This window comes from Oryza sativa, chromosome 8, assembly GCF_034140825.1.
Source record: "Oryza sativa Japonica Group chromosome 8, ASM3414082v1".
In the NCBI taxonomy this organism is placed as follows: Eukaryota; Viridiplantae; Streptophyta; class Magnoliopsida; order Poales; family Poaceae; genus Oryza; species Oryza sativa.
Genome location: NC_089042.1, coordinates 6040073 through 6060663, shown reverse-complemented (window position 1 = coordinate 6060663; position 20591 = coordinate 6040073). Strand labels below are relative to the sequence as shown.

The 20591-nt window shown below is 40.2% G+C and overlaps 1 protein-coding gene across 1 annotated transcript; it reads right to left on the bottom strand.

Moving 5' to 3' along the window:
- Positions 1-4307: 4307 nt before the first annotated feature.
- On the bottom strand, positions 4308-11583 carry LOC4344913 (probable LRR receptor-like serine/threonine-protein kinase At1g56140). Its single transcript, XM_015794474.3, has 24 exons — positions 11280-11583; positions 9884-10073; positions 9563-9634; positions 9251-9319; positions 9075-9146; positions 8824-8895; positions 8641-8712; positions 8487-8558; positions 8147-8218; positions 7988-8059; positions 7809-7883; positions 7629-7700; positions 7469-7534; positions 7330-7395; positions 7179-7223; positions 7031-7095; positions 6554-6933; positions 6265-6463; positions 6026-6184; positions 5826-5944; positions 5484-5694; positions 5145-5376; positions 4913-5063; positions 4308-4818 (listed from the first exon to the last, which is right to left on the bottom strand). Exons 1-24 carry the CDS (start codon positions 11428-11430, stop codon positions 4459-4461), a joined length of 3114 nt encoding a protein of 1037 aa, XP_015649960.1. The 5' UTR covers positions 11431-11583; the 3' UTR covers positions 4308-4458.
- Positions 11584-20591: the final 9008 nt, after the last annotated feature.

The following is a 20591-nucleotide window of genomic DNA, read 5'->3' as shown; positions in this document are numbered from 1 at the left end:
AAAATAGTGGGTGTGCATTTTGAAATTGAGATAGTGCATGTAAGCATGACCGGGCGGGCGGGCCCTGTACACTGGGACGATGACTTGACCTAGTTGAATCAGATGGACGACTTGACCCATAGTTGTAGAATGCACACGTGTAACAAAGTAGTGCTCTCTTCGTTTTAAAATATAACAACTTTTAGCCTTTAAAATTATATCTCAAAATATAACAACTTTTTTGTCAACATTTTCTTCCTAATGAATCACAACTCTCCATTATTTGATTTTCTCACCTACTTTCACTTCTTATCCAATCATATATTTTTTCTCTATTTAATTCTATCTATTTTCTTAATAAACGTATCACACACTAAAAATCCTTATATTCTGAGGCAAAAGTAGTATCATATTATTGTTTATTAGGTATACGGCTATATATGTTTGGCCGCGTAATCGGACTGGCCGTTGGAAGGAGGCTCTCTGTATTTTGCCTAGGGATGATATATCTGAGAGGACCGTAAAATTGCTCCACATCTGGGCTTGATGGATTACTCTATCCCTTCTTTCTTCGCTTGTCAGTAACTTACTACCGGTTCTTAGCAGCAAAATTCAAATCTAACTATAGATTTATATTTTTATAAGTAATCAAAACATTCGATTCAAAACTTTTGCTAATATAGCTTAACATAGATTTAATTTGTCAAACCTATATAGATTTGTCTCTTTGTTTGCTTGATGTCGCATCGTGTACGTATAGATCCTCGTATCAACGTACTCTAATACCCATACTTTCCGGTCTACGAGTATCCCTCGTCGACAGACAGCATTGACGCCAATATGCCACTAGCTAGCCATGACCACTGAATTATAATACTAGCACGTATATAGCCGGCCGATTGTTAAGCTCGACCTAGCTAGCATGCAGAAGCTGCATCCACAACATAGCTACCTCGTACTACCATGAGACACAAACAAGTTGGCCATGTGCACGCGTACTGCAGCTAGCGACACTCTTTGTTGAAATGGAAGGGTTGCTAGGCTTCATGTAAGCATCGTGAGCAGTGAGCAAACGCTTGGTCAATCAATGACGACGACGACATGAGCTACTAGTTGAATTAAGCCGATCGACGACTTGACCCCAGGCCGGCCAGATGCATGCATTTACTGTCATACTTTGAGAAGAGCTGTAATCGCAGCAATAAGTACTGAAAGGATGGATTAATTAGTTTACAGCCCCATTGGCTGATATGAGGAAAATGCGAAATAGCATATTTACAGATGAAAAATAATTTATGAATAAAACTTTTATATATGTGTTCTTAACGATCTAAAAGCAAAGGCTAAAAAATAAACTACGATGAAAAAAAATCTCAAAATCAACTCTAAATTTAAGATTGAAAATTTAAATTTTGACTGATAAGTATAAGCATAAGTGAAAAGATGAGGCCGTTAGTCAGTTGAGCAGATATGCATATATTTCAAAGGAAACTTCTTCAAGCCGACGAACATGGAGGAAGTATTTAATGAGAAATTAGGGGAAATGGATTCTACTCTTTCGATGGGATATGTTCCCTTGCAATGATGGAGCCAAGATATATTATCACTTTCAGCTTAGGGCTTGATGATGTATTCTTAACAAATTATTTTATCTCTTAAGAGTTAACATTTTGATAGATTTTAATAGGTGTTAACACCAAAATTTGGACAACAGGGATGTTGGGTCTAAGAGTAGGGCTTAATTAAATCCTAGCTGCCCCCACACTTGTCTACACCCCTATTGTCTCATGTAACCTGACAATGTAGAGTATAGCGATATCTAGTATTAATTCCAACAAAATCAATTTCAAATTCAACCTACGCATTTGACAAAAAAAAAGACAAATACCAATGAATAGTACCACTACTATTTATATGGGAATTTGTTTTTTATATCATAATTTGTGAGTTGAGTTTTCTATATCATATATATATATATATGTGTGTGTGTGTGTCTATATATATATATATATATATTATGTAATTTTTACCGGGGTTGTCTAAAAAATCTTAAGGACAATTCTCTCAAGGAACCCCTAGGAAACGGGAGTAATACTACTTAAGAGAAATCGTAAATTTTTCATGAAATTAGATATGACAAATGGACCTAAATATTCAATACAAGCTCTCAAATCTTTTGTTTTAGAAAAACAAAATTTTGAGTTTTTGAACGACCTCGGATGGAGACATGCTTTGTATCAAAATTATAGAGCTCGATGGGTCTATAACTTTGTAGTTAAAATTTCTTTTATTTGAGATCGTTGATGCCAAAATATTCATAACGGTCTCTCGTATCTATATGTTTTTGAAGATATTCAGTAGGAAGTCCAAACTTTGAAACATAATTTTAAATCCTTATAGTATCTCCTTTAATGACTTTTGGCCAACATTTTCTTAGTATATTTCCTATAATTGCATGTCTCACAAAATGCTTCATATCACCCATCTAACGTGAGCCCTATATCCCCAACGCTTCACCTAGGAAGGTCCCACCGAACCCTTCTCTCTCATCTTTACTTGCTCACTAGACACCACCAACCCATTCATTTCTCCACAACAGCTCCAATCTTATCTCATCTCTCCCTCTCTCTCTCTCTCTCTCCCCCTTATCTCTCTCCACTATCTCATCACGAGCAGTGATGAGGCTCTCGTCCTCGACAACGGTGGCCTCTTACTCTCATCCTCGATGGCGGCCTCTCACGCTCGTCCTCGACGACAGCCTCCTCAGCTTACTCAAAGGTGGCTCGGTCGGCCTCGGCTTCCTCAACGGCGATGCGGCACAACATCAGTAGCCACCCGTCCTCAATGGCAACGGGACGAGCTTGGCCTTGGCTTCTTTAATGGCCCACGCAGAGCACAACACAACTGCAGTGAACTAGTGCCAAGTCTAGCGATGCCCGGTCACCGCAGAGGAGGAAGTAGTTGAGACTATTTTTTTCCCATTTTTTCAATATTTAAGCCAATATGTTTTAAGTGTTCCTTTGTATTGGATCAAAATGTTGCAGTGAGTTTTTGTGTTGTTTCATATTCTTTTCCTTTTATGGGTGAGATCTGTGGATGTTTCAATAATTGAAACTTGATGTTTCAAATGCTACACTAAAATGTTCCACGATGTGATCCGATTGTGTTTCACCATTTTAATTTATTAAAATATATATGTTTTGTTTGAGAGCTGAAACATTTTCATTCAAGCAATAAAACATTTTTCCCGATTGATAAAACATCTAAAACATTTTCAATGAATAAACATTTTTCAACAATACAATGCAACACCGATGTTTTACAAAATATCAAATGTCCGATTTGTAGCAATCCCCCATGTGTCGTGCTATCAAATTAGCAACCACCGTTACATGATGGTGGTAACATATGACTTTGTTTGGCCGCCGCGTAACTGGAATTAATTATTGCACCTTGGAAAATTCTTATATATATTAGCTATGTTTCACCATGGATACACATGCATCCGGGCGTGTTGATCAGTTACTCCGTTTGTGCTTTTTTTCAGTGTCAATGCACATATATGTAGTATCGATTTGTTCTAATAATATGTTTGTAAAAAATATATATATTGGAAATATAGTTATACATAGCTTGTAAAAATTTGATTCTGCCATCCGTTAGGATTTATCAACATTCTTTGGAAACTATTCTGGAACATGTAACTTTTACCACATATGTTTACTCCGGCAAAATTGGATTTCTCACACACTATTTGGAAAGATCGATAAAGGGTTAACTAATTAATATTTATATCAACTAGCTTAATGCCCGTGCATTGCAACGGGAATTAAAAAGGGAACCAACTGTACATTGTAAAGCCTAAAAAATTAAAAAAAAAATATTTGCATCGTAAAATAAATTTTCATTGTTTGATGGCTTAGGGTTGTGAGACTGTTTGAGGGACCCACATGGTAGTGGACTAGTGGTGGTGGGTGGTGGCAGATTCACCACCATCACCATTGGAATATTTTAAAAGAGTATGGAGTATAGATACTCCACATCTTGAATTTTGAAGTACTACACAACTTTCTTCAGAAGCAGTGATCCCTCTTTTGCCATAGACTGAAGATCTTTGCTGCAAGAAAGCCATTGCCCCTCGTAGGACTGAGGTCCATACAACCTTATAACTGTCACTTGATTCATTTGCCATTCATTTTAATTAATTTATGCAATGCCAAGCATCTGTGATTACGGAAGTGTGCTCTAGCCAACAAATTCGTCAGTCATTTCTCAAAAAAAAAATCAAAACTAATTTAACTAAATGAATTTTAAAGCACCCATGCAAATACAACTGGCATATACAAATTACCAGGATGACTTGGTTATGAGTATGGAAAATATTCAGAACAAAATAAATCCATATATTTGTTGCAACTCCACAATGTCCAAAAATATCACTTGAAGCTAAAACCAGAAGCGATTTGAACATATTTGCATTCACCTTCCATCATATGTGACTCCGGTTATCGTTGGAGAAGGGGTGAGTGGGGAAGTCTCCCTCTGCTCTCTAAATTCACCAGTAGTAGATCCAGAGCTATAGTTGCTGCTTATATAGCTGGTGTTCCCTCCTCTGAGTTGCCACTCAGTGATGTAGCTCGGCTTCGTCACCATCTCAGTCATCTCAATGTCTCCAGTAAGAATTGCCAGGACCCTAGACATTGGTGGTCGCTGGTGTGGTGACCCTTGAGTGCACAAAAGTGCGGCATAGATGACTCTGAAGGCTTCCTCACTGTCAAACTCATCGAGTTTTGGGTCTACGATTTTGATTCCTTGCTCTCTTTCATATAGCCCCCAAGCCTAGTATAAATTATCATACGGACAACGTGTTGATTGTGAGAAATAGAATCAGCCAATGTATTTTCTTGGATGCAAAGACCATTGATCAACTTACCCATTCAAAGAGATAGATCTTGTCATTATCAAGGGAATTGTCGGTGTTTGATCGGCCAGCAACTGTTTCTAGAGCAACAACTCCAAATGCGAAAACATCAGCCTTTTCAGTCAGATGGCCTCTCATTGCATACTCGGGTGCCAGATAGCCGCTTCAAAAGGTCAGACGAGATAAAATTAGCTTAGACTTCAAAGGTAAACTCATAAGAAAAGAAAGGGTGAAATGTGCATACAATGTGCCAGCGATTTTCGTGCTGATATGGGTCTCCTTTTCATCATAGAGCTTGGCAAGTCCAAAATCGGAGATTTGGGGGCTCAGATCAGTGTCAAGCAAGACGTTGCTAGCTTTGATATCCCTATGCACAATCCGAATGCTGGACTCCTCATGAAGATAAGTTATGCCTCTTGCAATACCTAAAATGATCTCGAAGCGTGTTGGCCAATCTAGGTTCAAGCTACCATGTCCTGAACATGGAGAAATAAGGCCTTGAGAATTGAGATGATGGTATAATGCAGAGAAGAAAAGTTCTTGACAGTACATGAAAGGAAGAAGGTCGCACAACTGAACTTACCAAAGAGTGCTTGGTCTAGGCTTCCGTTTTCGAGGTACTCATAAACCAACAAGGGTGTGCTGCTGTCAATGCAACAGCCATACAATTTCACAAGGTTCTTGTGCTGCACGGCTGAAATTGTTGCAACTTCTGTCACGAATTCACTTTTCCCCTGATGAGATGATTGAGAAAGTTGTTTGACAGCTATAATTCTTCCATCAGGTAGCTTACCCTGTCAAAGAAAGATCCCTGAGTTACATACATATTTTGATTTTACACCAGTTGAGTTGCAAAACAATTTTAGTTAGTACACAATAAGGTAAATCCTCATAGATTGATTGACGACTTGTGGGAACCACTAACCTTATATACTGGCCCATATCCGCCTTCTCCAATCACGTTTTGAGAACTGAAATTGTCTGTAGCTAATTTCAGTTCTGCGCTACTGAAGATATTAGGCCTTCCAACCAGGTTGTATAGTTCTGCATTTTTTTTCACAACACATGAGAAAGAATAACTCATTTGAAAATTTTGGCACCTAAAGAGCTGCACTTAAATGATACCTTCTTGCTGCCTTGCCGCTTTTCTTCTCTTCTTTACCAAAACAAAGATCCCAAGTAAGGCTGCTGATCCTATAACTGACGCACCAATCACTATCCCAGCAATTACACCAGCTTTACTTTTCTTTTTTGGAACTCCATTTCTCACAGTAGGAGTAAAATCTGGACAACGTGTTTCAGTAATCAGAAAAAAAAAACTATCATACATTCTTCAAGTTAACTAATTCGGGTACTGAGCTTACTTGGAGTGATACTTAGTGCAGAGATCATGGGTCCATAGTAACCTTGAGTAGGAATGCAACAAGTGCCTTTGCCAGCCCAGAACAGATGTATCTCAAGGAAGTTTTTTGACACAGTTGCGTTGTATCTTTTGTTAACTGCAATAAAAGATTTTCCGCCAGCTGTTTTCCTTACATCGAAGTTCTTTTCTTTCAGATCACCCTATGCAGATGCCAAGTTGGACAAACAAATATGTTAATAAAGGGTACAAAATAGGTAATTGAATTATTGTACTATGCGCTCAATATGTACCTGGACATATATGTCAAAAACTCTCCTTCCGATGCTTTGCCAAGTCTTTGTGTCTGGATAAGCAAACTCTGCAAATTGAAGAAGAACAGTGTAATTTCCATTCTCAAGCCCTAGGCCATAGTATCTCAGGGACGATGGTGACATTCTGGCAGTCTGGAACAATTCTGAATCCAACGCATTTTGAAATTGTTGCGAGCTGTACATTAGGTAACTTCCATTTGGGGCCTCATTGAATTTTCCTACATTGCTGATACCCCATCGTGTTTGCCCCGTAACATAGTATGATGCAGCTCCGAGACTTGTAGCATCAGCTTCGTACACAGTATTATCCAAACCTCTCACAGATCTATTACTACCAGAGTCTACTGCAAAGGAATAGTCTGCATGCAGTTAAGATGAACAAAATTATAACCTTTTATTGAAAATCCTGAGATATTTTCTTAAATGCTAAAATCGATGAAGAGTGCAAAAATATACATTCCGGAGAACCGAGGAAACAAGGAGTGTCTTGCTGTAGGCAGTTTAGTCCTGAAGGTAGAATACTGTGCGCATAACAGAAACAAGAAATAAAAATTATGAGGAAGGTGACGTCAAAAATAAATATTTGCAAATATGTTATAGGTACCTATCGTTGTTGCTTCGAATATTAAATTTGTTTGCCACCAAATTCCTTGTACAAAAAAATACGTCTAACTTGTCAGGCAATAATTTCACATAATGTAGAGAGTGTCTAAATCAATATATATTTGTCTGAAATTTCAGAACTTTCAACTTACAGTTGTAAATTATTATTGGTAGCCCATGAAGGAAAGTTTCCCATGAGTTGGTTGTACGAAAAATCTCTGCAAAAAGCCTAGGATTACGAACGTATGAAATGAATATATCATTGCAATGCTGAAAATCATTTTAGCATACAAATTATTTAGTGAGGAGCTCTTCACATCTGGCAGGCTTCCTGTAAGGCTATTGTTCCCAAGAAACCTGAATTGAGTTTCCATTCAAGACGATGAGGCATGGACATTAGCTTAAGATGTATTTCTATAACAGAAATAATCGCCATAAAAGAATTCCTTACAAATATCGAAGGCTGTTCAGATTAAGGATGGACTGAGGAACTTCGCCCGTGATATTGTTAAAACTCAAGTCCCTGTGCCATATGTTTAGCAATATTACTTGAGTAAACACTTCACATGAAACTATGAGAAACAATAACTAATAACATAAATAGTCAGTATGCCATAAAGACAAAACCTACAGCAAGTTTAATCGAGAAAGCTTAGTAAAATTTACTGCTCCAAGATTATCGGATATCTTGCAGTTCCTCAATATTCTGAAACAAAGAATATGTTGTCTCAGAAAATACTACTCCAATAGTACTTTGCAATAAAAAAAACAATAATATCTATCGTTAGAACTTAAAAGCAGGACACATACAGGACATTTAAGGACGTCAGGTTGCTAATAAAGGCCAATGAAGAGCTCCCATTTACAATATCACCAATCCGTCTGCATATGTGTATTTGGCACTATTAAGACAAGTTTGGCCTTCCCAACAGTCAAGGGACAAATGTGGCCAAAGAACAGAATACTTACAAGCTTGTCAACTTGGTTAACTTAGAAAAACTTGCTGGGATCGGACCTTGAAAAGAATTTCCTTGCAACCTCCTACAAGTTCATGCTTTAAGAAATTAGGAAGATGTAAAGTCCACCTTAAGATATACATTTTAACATCTTGCATGAATAGATAAAGAAAATGTAAATTTATTCATAACGTAGCATTTATGTCGAAGTTGAGGACTAAAAAATGAATAACGTTGTTCTCTTAATTCAAATGAAAAGAATACATACAGAAAAGTTATGTTGCAAGATTTCTATTCATCTCCTTGATAGGATATAATAAATGATTATGTTAAGAGGTTGACAAAAATCTTACAAATCCTCCAAGTTAGTCAAGCTCCCAATAAAATCAGGTATTTTCCCTGTGAAATCATTATCTGATATCCACCTGCAAGCACAACAACATATATAGCATTGAGTGTATGAAGACACAATAAACATAATAACTGTGGCTCAGTTCTTGAATGTACAGGATCTTCAGCTTCTTAAGTTTTGAAATTGTCGAAGGGAATGGACCAGAGAAGCCAGAACTATCAATATACCTGTTATTGAAACATAGTAATTAGCATGTTCAACAATATAGATCTTGCTTGTCAGTTCTTTCTGAAGTAGTGTTCTACTGGTTAATTAAAGGGGGGAGGGGGGAGATTTACATTTGCTCGAGTTTGGTCAAGTTGCCCAATTCTTCAGGAAGGTTTCCAGTAAAATTGTTCAGGCTGATACCTCTGAAACAAAAGGAAATAGTTGAGTAACATAACTTATTTGTCTGCAACAGTGTTGATCCATAATATCCACCACTTTTGAGACTTCGTTGTTTGGGTTTCAGTATATTAAACACACTAGGAAAGGAAAATGAAATTGAAATGATTAAGTAACATGAGAAATCGTGGAAGGGATATCTTACAATGAGATGAGATTTGTGAGGTTCCCAAGTTCCTTTGGAAGTGGTCCAGATAATGGATTGATTGCTAAGCTCCTTTTTAAAATAAAACAAGAAAGAAAGAAAGAAAGATGATTAAGAGAAAGCACCAGCAGATATTGGATGGTACAAAAATATATAACTTGGAATTTAACTCTTACAAGTACTGCATGGGAAATTTGCCAAAGAATGATGGCACAGGACCAGTCAAGTAATTTTGCATCAGGTTTCTGAAACAACATAAGAATCGCCAAGCAAGTTAGACAGAGTACAAAAAGGAATTGTATACCTGATTTCTGATATCTATTTATCCGTGTTTTGTCTGGCAAGTGACAATTGAATGTTCAAAGAATGGGACTGAATTAGTATTTACTGCAGAAACATCGTTCAACAGATTGTGTTCGATCATCAAATGTTAAGACAGACATGTGTTCCGTCATCAAGACAGAGGCATAAAGAGTTAGGCACCATACAAGTTAGCTAGATGGGTGAGTTTCTCCAGCTCTGCAGGTATCTGACCGACAACATTCAGCGCGTACACCCTCCTGCATAAACATCATCAGTAAAATTCCTCTGATGACAAGTAAAAAAAAAAACTATATATGCTTTGCTAAATGAATTAGGTGATAGTTATCCAAATTCAATTCATCGTCACTTGATCCCAGAGCATTCCTGCAACCACCAGCATCCTAATTTTGGAGGATCGCATGGCCTCTCTCTTTCAGTCAGGCAATGCGTCGAACACCTTGCCTGCAGCTGAGACAAGAGGTTTGAGTTCAGGGGAGGATACGTACAGCTTGACGATGCGGCAGACGGTGTTGTTGTTGAATGTGCAGTCGCACTTGATGCCGGGGTTGACGATGGGGTTGTTGTCGATGTCGGTGTCGTCGACGGCGGTGCCGGTGCAGGGGTCGCCGCCGGTGATGTTCCACGTTTTGGGCGGCTTCGTTCCCCATCGCCCCAGAATCGTGTTCAGCGCCGCCACTGCGTTGACATTTGCACACGAATCCAATCAATTTTTTTACCTTTTATTCTCTCCGTTTTATATTATAAGTCGTTTTGATTTTTTTACAACTTTAACTAAATTTATAAAAAAAACATATTAGTTTTTTTAAAAAAAAAACTTATTATCGAAATATATTCGATCTTAGATTTAATGAAACTAATTTATTATTTTTAATGTTTCTATTTTTTCTGTAAATTTGATCAAACAAGTTTATCTACGAAAAAGGTCAATTTTTAATGTTTCTATTTTTTTCTGTAAATTTGACCAAACAAGTTTGTGTAGAAAAAAAGTAAAAAGACTTTAATTTGAAAGGAAGGAAGTATGTGTGAAGAGAAAACTAGCAAAAAAACAGAGGCGAGAAAACAACGTCAGAAAGAGAGAAAAAATTGACTTTTTAACGGTCACCAACCACACCAAACAGAACTCCTCTCCTCCATTAGTCAACAAAACAGAAACAGCAGGAAGAAGCAAAGATTTGGATGGTGTATCAAACTTGAACTTGATCACTGAACTTGGAAAACAGAAGATGTCTGATGCTGTTCATCGCCGTAATGATGAAATTCTTGCTCTGAACTTTTTCTTTTACTGTTCATCACAAAAACGTGGGTGTTCTGACCTTTGGTCTTCTCTTCAATTTAAAAAAAAAAAACAGTAAACGGCCAAGAAAGGAACGAATTAATAATATCCGAGGAATCCGAGGATTAACTCTCACTGCTAACTGCTAATTTGTCTCTAAGCTGTTGCAATTTGCAAGTTGCGTCAATTATATCCATGCTAAATGCTACACATCAACTCATCAAACATGTAGTAAGTTTCATGTCTCTCTAAAGTCGCAAGGAAAAGGAAAGAAGATCCAGGCCCATCTCTGAACCTCCAAGAATTAGAGACCCCTAAATATTACAGTTTCAACTGTAATCTGTTGCAAGTTGCATCAACTGTACCCATGGTAGATGCTACTACAAACAAGGAAGCATCATCAAGCATGTAGTAGTCATAACTCATAAGCCATGTCTCTCTGAACTCCGAAGTCTCAAAGAAAATGGAAAGAAGAGAGGAACATGCTTGTGTGCAACCATGAAAATCTATGTCTTTTCTCCAAGAACATCTCTCCAGCAGAAAAGAACAGCGGTGTCTCTGTAATCTGTGAATGCATGTAATTAACTGATAAATACATATATACATACCTTCGACTGGATCAGTTGTTGCTCCTGCCGGCTTCTGAGCCTGAGCTCGAGCTACTGCAACCCATGAGCACGCGATCACCAGCCAGCACAGGATGAGCTGATGACCACCATGGCCGCCGCTGCTGCTGCTGCTGCAGCGTATCCTCATCATCTCTTTGCCTCTCTGTGTCTCTGTGTCACGTTATCTCGCTCTGATCACTCTGTCTGCCTGTCTGTCTGTCTGTCTCTCTGCTGCCTAAAAATCGATTCTTGTGACAGGTATATATGTACAAATTAATGTACTTTTATCAGCGTGTGTTTCTGGGTTTAATTTAGTGATCGATCACATCCACCATCATCATATACATATCGATCGGGAAGGACGACGACGGGGTCGTCCGATATTTTTTTTCCAAGAGGCGACCTTCTGTGGTTATATCAATCGGCTACTTGCAACCCATCGTTGTGGCTAGTACTGTTGCACTGGACTCTAAAATGTACACCCCGGAAGAATGACGAGGTCATCGTCCAATCTCTCTCAAGGACTTGTGCATGGCTGGGTGGGTGCCAATCTCGGTCCTAAGGCTCAGCCACTCAACCTTGCTGGGACACAGGGCCGTCCCGTGAAATTCCGGGGCCCTGTACATATACTCTCTCCGTTTCACAATGTAAGTCATTCTAGTATTTCCCACATTCATATTGATGTTAATGAATCTAGATAGATATGAATGTGGGAAATGCTAGAATGTCTTACATTATGAAACGGGGGAAGTAGTGGATAAACCAAATAACGTACACATTAAGGGCTTATTCGTTTCTAAGAAAAACCAAAGGATTTCCAAAACAGAGGATTTGAATCCTGTATACAGCATTCGGTTTACAGGATTGAGCTATAGGAAATTTGAAGGGAAATTTCCTTTTGTGCCAGCTGTATCGGTAAAACACAGGAATTTTTGCATCCAGTATGACCTCTTGAAAATTTTCCTGGCGCGAAAAGAGCGCGCCACGAGCGCACTGCGCGCGTAATCTTTTCGCTCTCACGACAAAAAAGGTAGGTACCGCTGAAAGGAAAATAAAAAAAATCACAGGAGGCAAACAGACTCGCATAGAAGCCATCGCCTTTGATCCCATCTCCTCTACCACTTCCTCTCCTGTCTCCACGATTGGGTACTGGACCTCCTCTCCCACATCGATCGCCGGCACCGGATGCACCTTCGCCGCCTAGGTGACAGGACGCAACGGCAACAACGGGAAGAGCCACGGCAGAGATCGGCAAGGACGCGTTGATTGCAGGTTTGGTGCCTCCTCTTCCGTTGTTATGCATAGATCTGATGCCCCATGCTGCTTCTTTGCATACACCTTAGCATTTGGGTCGCTGCGGATGGGGTCGTAGCTGTAACACACAAGGGTTCATAGTGTCTGCCCAATGGCAATCTTGTTTGGTTCAGAGAAGTTGTTGCCGGCGGGCGGCGGCGATGAGCAGCAACAAGTAGTAGGCGAGCTAGCCCTGTTCATAGTGTCTACCGTACGTTCTGCCGTACCTATCGGCTGCCGCTGCCATCTGTTTGTCTACCCCTCTGTCGGCTGCTCTCATCCTTTGCTGTGGTGTACTGTGGTCTGCTCCTTGATTCGTCCTGTGCTTCAGCGATTGACCGCTCTCTCATGATGAGTATTGAATTTTAGGGCTTATTCGTTTTAAAGGATTTTTTCATTCATAGGATTAGGAAAAATGAAGGAATAGAGATGGTTGTGGAGTTCAATCCTATGGGAAGCTAAACCTCAGGAATTGAAAAAAAAATGTGCATTCGGATACACCACAGGAGAAGTGTAGGAAATCTGCCATTTGAAATATATTTTTTTAAGTTTGCATCAACTGACATCGGCCCTCAACTAGCTGTTAGCTTTGAAGTGCATAAATAGCCCTCGTTAGCCTTGTGCACCATTCTCCCCTGTTCTTTCTATTTGCTCATCAACTGTGGAAGAAGCTTGCTGATCCTTTGTTCTTCTCTTCACTATCTGCATAATTTTTCCAGAAGCTTTACTCATCGTCTAGCCACCATAGCTAGACGTTACTTGCTCGTGTAACAACAAGGTACTACTTGTTCATCTGGTGCACCAAAATTGTTTTTTCCTCAGCAAAAGTCTTGATTTTTAGCTCTCTTCTATGTGAGTTTACAGCATCAGTTTGGTAGCATCTGCACACCATGAATCCAAGCTACCGACGTATATCAGAAAGTGATGATGAGTTCATTCATTTTGTTCTGCCTACTTTAGGAGATTCATCACAATCATCTTGTATTAGGAGACCAATGCACACGTCAAAACTTACAGGGGGTTGCCGTGTACATGAGATTTTAACAGGACATGAAAGATTATGCAAAAGAAACTTCCGTATGGAGGTCGACATTTTTCATGCACTAGTCAATAAGTTACGTGAGAAAGAGTACCTAACTGACACAATATATGTTTCAGTAGAAGAGCAGATTGCTATATTCTTATATACAGTGGCAAAAAATGCAACCAATGAAACACTTCAAGATTGGTTTCAGCATAGTCCAGATACAATACATAGATATTTCAAAGCAGTGCTGGAAGCAGTCACAAATCTCACATCTGTCTACATTCGTGCACCATCCCTACACCCACATCCAATAGGGGGGCCCCTGGAAAATGGGAACCCTATTCGGTCGCTCCGGCCGCGCGCCCTTAGGGACGGCCCTGCTGGGACACTTGAGTGGAGGGTGGTGGCGAGGGCCAATGCCTGGCTAGTTTCGTGATGCAAACCATACAACAACCGTGTGACAATCGCGATGAAAAAGATAGCATCCCGATAATAATGAGAATCCGTACGCACTACAACAAAAAAACATACTGGGGAGACGTTTTATGAATATTGTAAAAAACATTATTTTAATATTGCATTCTAGCTAACAATGCTTCATAATGAGTTGTCATAGTTAATGATGAGATATTTTATAAAATGTCTTTACGCAGCATTTTTTTTCCACATGCATTTTTATTCTTATAAGATTATAATTGTCGGCAATGCACTAACCATCTCAACCTAATCTCATGACTTGTTTATCTATGTGTCATGTTGCTTATATCTCCCTATCTAGTATAAATTAACCTCCTAAAAATCCCTCTCTATATATATATATTTAAAATATACCTCGATGCCTTTGCATATGATTGCATAAAAATGCCTCAATTTAGCAAATATATATATAATGTGTTAAAGTTGTCTCCTAGAATAAACAATATCATAGGTAGAATACCTTAAAAATGTCTCTATCTCTGTATGAAAATCCCAAATTTAGAGGCTCTCCTTTGAAATTTGCCATTAGAGAGGTATATCTAATCACTTCTTTCTATGAAGCTAATGCCCACTAAGCACGTAAACCTCAGCATGTAAGCATAGTATTTGTTTGCCCTCCTAAAATCTACATGCAAGCATGTCACATCAACCTATTAAACATGCAAGCATATAGTAATTATATTTATAATTTATTTCATTCTAAAACTAAACATGCACATGCAAAATCATCATTCTCAAATCATTTTCATAATATTACAATCCAAATCATTTTATCATTTCTCCATTATCTAATACATATATCTGCAACAAAGCGCGGAGCATTATATAGTGTTTGTAATGACAAAGGCAAGTGCACATCACAAACAGCGGCAAGTGTGCATGTGCCTTTTTTACTCGTGCTAGTGCAAAATCTTAGACTGGATCGGAACCAGTGTGCAGCTTCCACCATAATAAACCTAGCCATGTCACCTCCAACCAGTGAATTTGGACCAATCTGACCCCTTGCTTTGTTTCTAGAGGCTAGATGTAGCCATATCACGTCTTTTCAATTACACATTTACAGCAGAAATAATTCTATCTACTTTTTTTAGTCCGTCCATTCAGATCAATTGTCTCGGAAGAGCATCATGGAGTAAAAAATAATTATCTTTAAACTTTTTTAAGTGAGTTGTTAAAATAATTAACGGTATCGAGACCTTTATCGAACTCATTCATCCTAATAATCGACAGAACAAGAAGCTTCTATCGGTGCAATGTTTTTGTTTTGTTTGTTCTTATCTAATTGTTGTCAGAAAAGTTTGAAGGTAACATGTTCTCTACTATACTAGATAACGTTTTTTATAGACTCTACATTATGGCTGTGTTCTTAAGTCCAAGTTCTCAACCTCACTCTCTCATTTACTGTGCGCTCACTTTTCAAACTGCTAAACGGTGCGTGTTTTGCAAAAGTTTTCTATAGAAAAGTTGCTTTCAAAAATCATATTAATCCATTTTTAAAGTTTTTAAGCTAATATATAATTAATTAATTACACATTAATCCATTGCTCCGTTTTCCCTCACCTAAGAACACAACCTATATTTCTTTTGACTAGAAAAAATACCCGTGCGTTGCAACGGGTGAAGTTTATTTTAATCTTATTATTATTATATGGTTTAGTTAAGATGAAATTCACTGTAGGAGTTCTCTTGGATATATATATTTTTAGAAAATCATGAGCTGCAGTTAGGAGAGTCCGATCGTCTCAAGTTAGCATGCGAGTTTTTTTTAAAAAACAGATTTCTTATATGATTCTTTCTGTATTATCAAAAGTGAACGATCTTAAAAACCGAATCAAATACGAATATGTATTTTCAAAAGCAAATGAACTTAAAAACCGACTCATACATGGATGAAGTACCAAAATACCGGCAAAAACATCTTCAATTTTTATAATAGTGGAGAAAGAAAGTAGGCTAGTAGTAACCAGGAGAGAAGGGATTGGATTTAATCTAATCCATCGAATTAAAGGGATGGCTTGGATTAAGTAAATCCACCTGGTGGATTTGAAGGCAACTCCAGGGATCCACACCCCAAACTATATGTTTATCCTCAGCTACGCAATATTAATTTTAACATGATAGTAGCAATTAAGCTAGGAAGGTTTCATATGAACTAAGTGACGTTAGTAGAAATTAAATTATTAGTTGACATGACGTTGTCAATCTATCCCATTGGATATGCACATGATGGAAATGTTAAGCATTTCAATTTTCCCAGGATTAATTGATGATATCAAGTACTTTTTGACTCGATCGGCCTCGATTCCCATTGGATGCATGATGGAAATGTTAAGTATACTCTCCCTCTACACTTTTTGACTCGGCCTCGATTCGAGAATAGTACTGGCACAATTTTTACTACACTTATAGACTTTATATATCTTTTTAATCGTATATTTATAAAGATTAGTAAAAGTATATATAGGGTCCTTATTATTCGTGAAAAACCTATTAATATTGTTTGTATATAATGAATCTTAACTTTTTTTATTTCAAGATTTTCATATTTGACCATACATATCTAAATGTGAACTCTCGTTGTATGACTTGTGCCTATATGAACGACAAAAAGATCTCTAGCTGAAGGAACAAGCAGTGCTACCAACAGTTGACTATAGGCTCATTAGGTTCATAGGGTTTTTTTCAGTGAAATATCTATGTTGTGTTTCCTGAAATCTCATGACCCTAGGAAGATTATTGAATGCTAGCTAAATTATGGAGTACCATGTTAATTACTATATGAGTCAATAATTAGATAATTAGTACGTGTATTGGTCATTCTTGTTCTAGTTTGACCATTGGGCTTTTGAATGGATTTTCGTAGGATTGGTAATTTCTTTGGGTTTTTAACTGTTTATGTACTCGGTTCACATGACTCGCACGCAGGAATTTTAGAAAAATGCCGTAGCAACCATGTGAAAATTATATGTCCGCAATCTATAAATATGTACAACTCCAACTTTACTCTATAAATATGTAGCAACCTACTTTGGTGAACCAATCTAAATAATTAAATTTGAGATTACTTTTTTTCCAAGTGGACAACTAATGCTGTGGTTTCTACTTTCTAGTACCAATTGGGCTACAACATCTATGTAACTACCACATAGATCAACGGATAAGTGTTGAGAAATCTTGATAGCTAGCGGCCCTTAAAAAATAAAAAAAAGATTTAATTGAAAGTCTCTAGGTTTCTCAAACATTATTTTATTTATTTATTTATTTTCTCAAACATTAATTACTCGAGACAATGTACTCTACTGAAAGAGGGCGACTGATTTGGATTATATGGGATATATTTGGATGTTGTACTATTGAAGTTAACCCTGAAAAGGACGGAAGTACCTTGCTAATAGTTGTCGGTATTATTTTAATTTGGCTCTAGTTTACTCAAAATATAGTACTATCTCAAACATTTATTTACTCGAGCCAACATACTCTTCTGAAAGATGGCGATTGATTTGGATTTGATATGGATTTGGCTCTAGTAAACACCGAAAAGGACTGCAGTACCTTAATTTATTGTTACTAATTGTCAGTATTATTATAATTTGCTGGACATTGTGCTTGAACGTTAGTTATGTTTTGACAAATTCAATGGAACGCGCGTTAGGTATTTCATAACACCAACAAATATATATGTAGATTGATAGTGACAGAGGATGGCATTTGAGCAAGTATCTTGTCTGAATATTATTTTTCTAAACAACAATCTTGTCTAAATATTAATAAAGTTTTTGGCAATACACACCTGCTTAATTAGAAGTTAATACTCCCCCTGTCCCCCAAGATATAGCCAACCTTGTTTAATAATGTTATATTAAGCAACCTACTAAGGTCATCGTACATGTTTTACACATAGTATCACTGATCGTATCTCTTTTTATATAGGGCTTTGATGGGTATTAATATTTTGGTTGTTACAAACATTGAGTTCGTCAGAAGTAGCAATCCCCTCTTCTCTGTAGATTAGATCTTCACTGCAAGCAAGCCATTGCATAATTATGATCCATACAGCCTTGTAAAGCTGTCCATTTAATTCTTTGTTATTTTTTTTCTCGAACGAGCAGAAAAACTACGTATCACTATATTAAGAAAATGTCTAAAAGACTCCTATACACCCATTAACATTAGGAAAAAGTACGAATTACACCCCCGAACTATCGCGGTCGTCTGAATTATCCCCCGAACCACAAAACCGGACATTCTTCACCCCCAACTATGAATACCGGACGAATTACCCCCCTCGACCCAATCTGCGGTGGTTTTGGTCTACGTGGCGTACACATGGCAGTTCAGTCAGCATTCTATTTATAATTTTGTGGGACCCACCTGTCATTCACAACTCTCTTCTCTCTCACTTCTCTGTCTTTCCCTCTTCCTCTCTCTCTCCCTCTCTCTCTCACGGGGTCAGCGGCGGCAGCCGCGGCGCGTGACGCGGCGGCGGCGGCAGCGGCGGCGGCGCGTGGCGCGGAGGCCGCGGCGGTGGTGGCTGCCGGGAGGCGGAGGCGGTAGCAGCCGGCACGTGGAGGAGCGGCGGTGGACGGCGGCGTCGCGGCGACAGCCGAGCAGAGGAGGAGGGCGGACGGCGGCGTCGGCCGAGCGGAGGCGGCACACGGGGGCGGTGGACGGCGGCGTCGCGGCGACGGCCGAGCGGAGGAGGAGAGCAGCGGCTGCGGGCGCTGCTCACGGGGGCGAGCGGCGCACGGCGGCTGCGGGCGCGGCGCACGGGGGCGGGCACGGAGCACGGGGGCGGCTGCGACGCCATGCTCCCTCACGCCACCACGCCGCGCCCGCGCCTCCTCCCCGTCGCCGCCGCCGCCCTCCTCCTCGCCTCCTCCTACCTCGCTCTCACCCGCCTCCCTGCCGCCGCGCCGCACGCCGCCCTCATCGCCCCTGCTACTGCACCGCGCCGCCGTCCGCCGCCCGCCCCCGTGCGCAGCGCCCGCAGCCGCCGCCCTCCTCCTCCACTCGGCCGTCGCCGCGACGCCGCCGTCCGCCGCCCGCCCCCGTGCGCCGCCTCCGCTCGGCCGTCGCCGCGACGCCGCCGTCCGCCCTCCTCCTCCGCTCGGCCGACGCCGCGACGCCGCCGTCCGCCCTCCTCCTCTGCTCGGTCGTCGCTGCGACGCCGCCGTCCGCCGCCGCTCCTCCACGCGCCGGCTGCTACCGCCTCCGCCTCCCGGCAGCCACCACCGCCGCGGCCTCCACGCCACGCGCCGCCGCCACCGCCGCCGCGTCACGCGCCGCGGCTGCCATCGCTCCGTGTCCCCCGCCGCTGCTGACCCTGTGAGAGAGAGGGAGAGAGAGAGAGGAAGAGGGAGAGATAGAGTCGTGAGAGAGTGTGAGAGAGAGAAGAGAGAATTGTGTATGACCGGTGGGTCCCACAATTTTTTAAATAAATAGAATGCTGACTGGACTGCCACGTGTACGCCACGTAGACCAAAACCACCGTGGATTGGGTCGAGGGGGGTAATTCGTCCGGTATTCATAGTTGGGGGTGAAGAATGTCCGGTTCTGTGGTTCGGGGGGTAATTCGGACGACCGCGATAGTTCGGGGGTGTAATTCGTACTTTTTCCTTAACATTAAGGCAAAGATGAAAATGCTTCTAAGGTCTTTTGGCCAATGCAATACACCACAACTTGGTCTCATCTCTAATAGTTGAAGCCCTGAAATTCCTATGGTTTCATATCCACCAAGCGACCAATAGTACTAACCAATGTTGCTTAGTGATTTGTTGCAAAGCCTGACGCCACTACTTGCTGAAAACAACGTCATCTGGCCCTGTTGTTTGATGGTGCAGGTCCAACCAAGAACAGCACAGATCAGAAGCAAACACACTTGTCAACACACACATCAAGTAGTCAGCAAGTGCTGCATGTTCTCCTCCACCACACACATATATAGTGTGAATTATTCATGGTGATCAAGACTGCGACGACCCAATCGGTCAGCAGTCCAACAACGATTCAGCGATGCTAACCACACTGAAATTCTGCAGCGAAATGGAGCCCCAAGTTGTCCAAATTAGCTTCCAATGCTCAAATTATTCCACCCCCTGCCCCACACACACACACAAATGACCGTTAGCTGATCTAGTTGTAACTTGTAATTTGTAAGCACACCTGATCTGAAGAAGATGTGGTGTCCATATGAGTTGATCTCTTCCACTCCAAGAGTGAACTTAATCCCGGTTCAAATTTCCCAAAGTTGAAGATATTCCATCAGAGGGTTGGGGTTGGTAAACCTACCCTGATGTTTTTGTTAGCGCTTCATAACGCGTTCTTCAGGTAGCAATTCTCCTTGTCACATGCTCACAAAGAGATGGCGCGAGATCAAATGAGGATTTGCCATGTAACCATTTATCACTACTACCTTAAAATGAGTATCGTACGCGAAAAGTAACCATCGGTTCCAATGTTCTATTCTCAATCACCCTCCTAGCATATCTCTAATTGTATAAGCCTAGCCTGTTAGT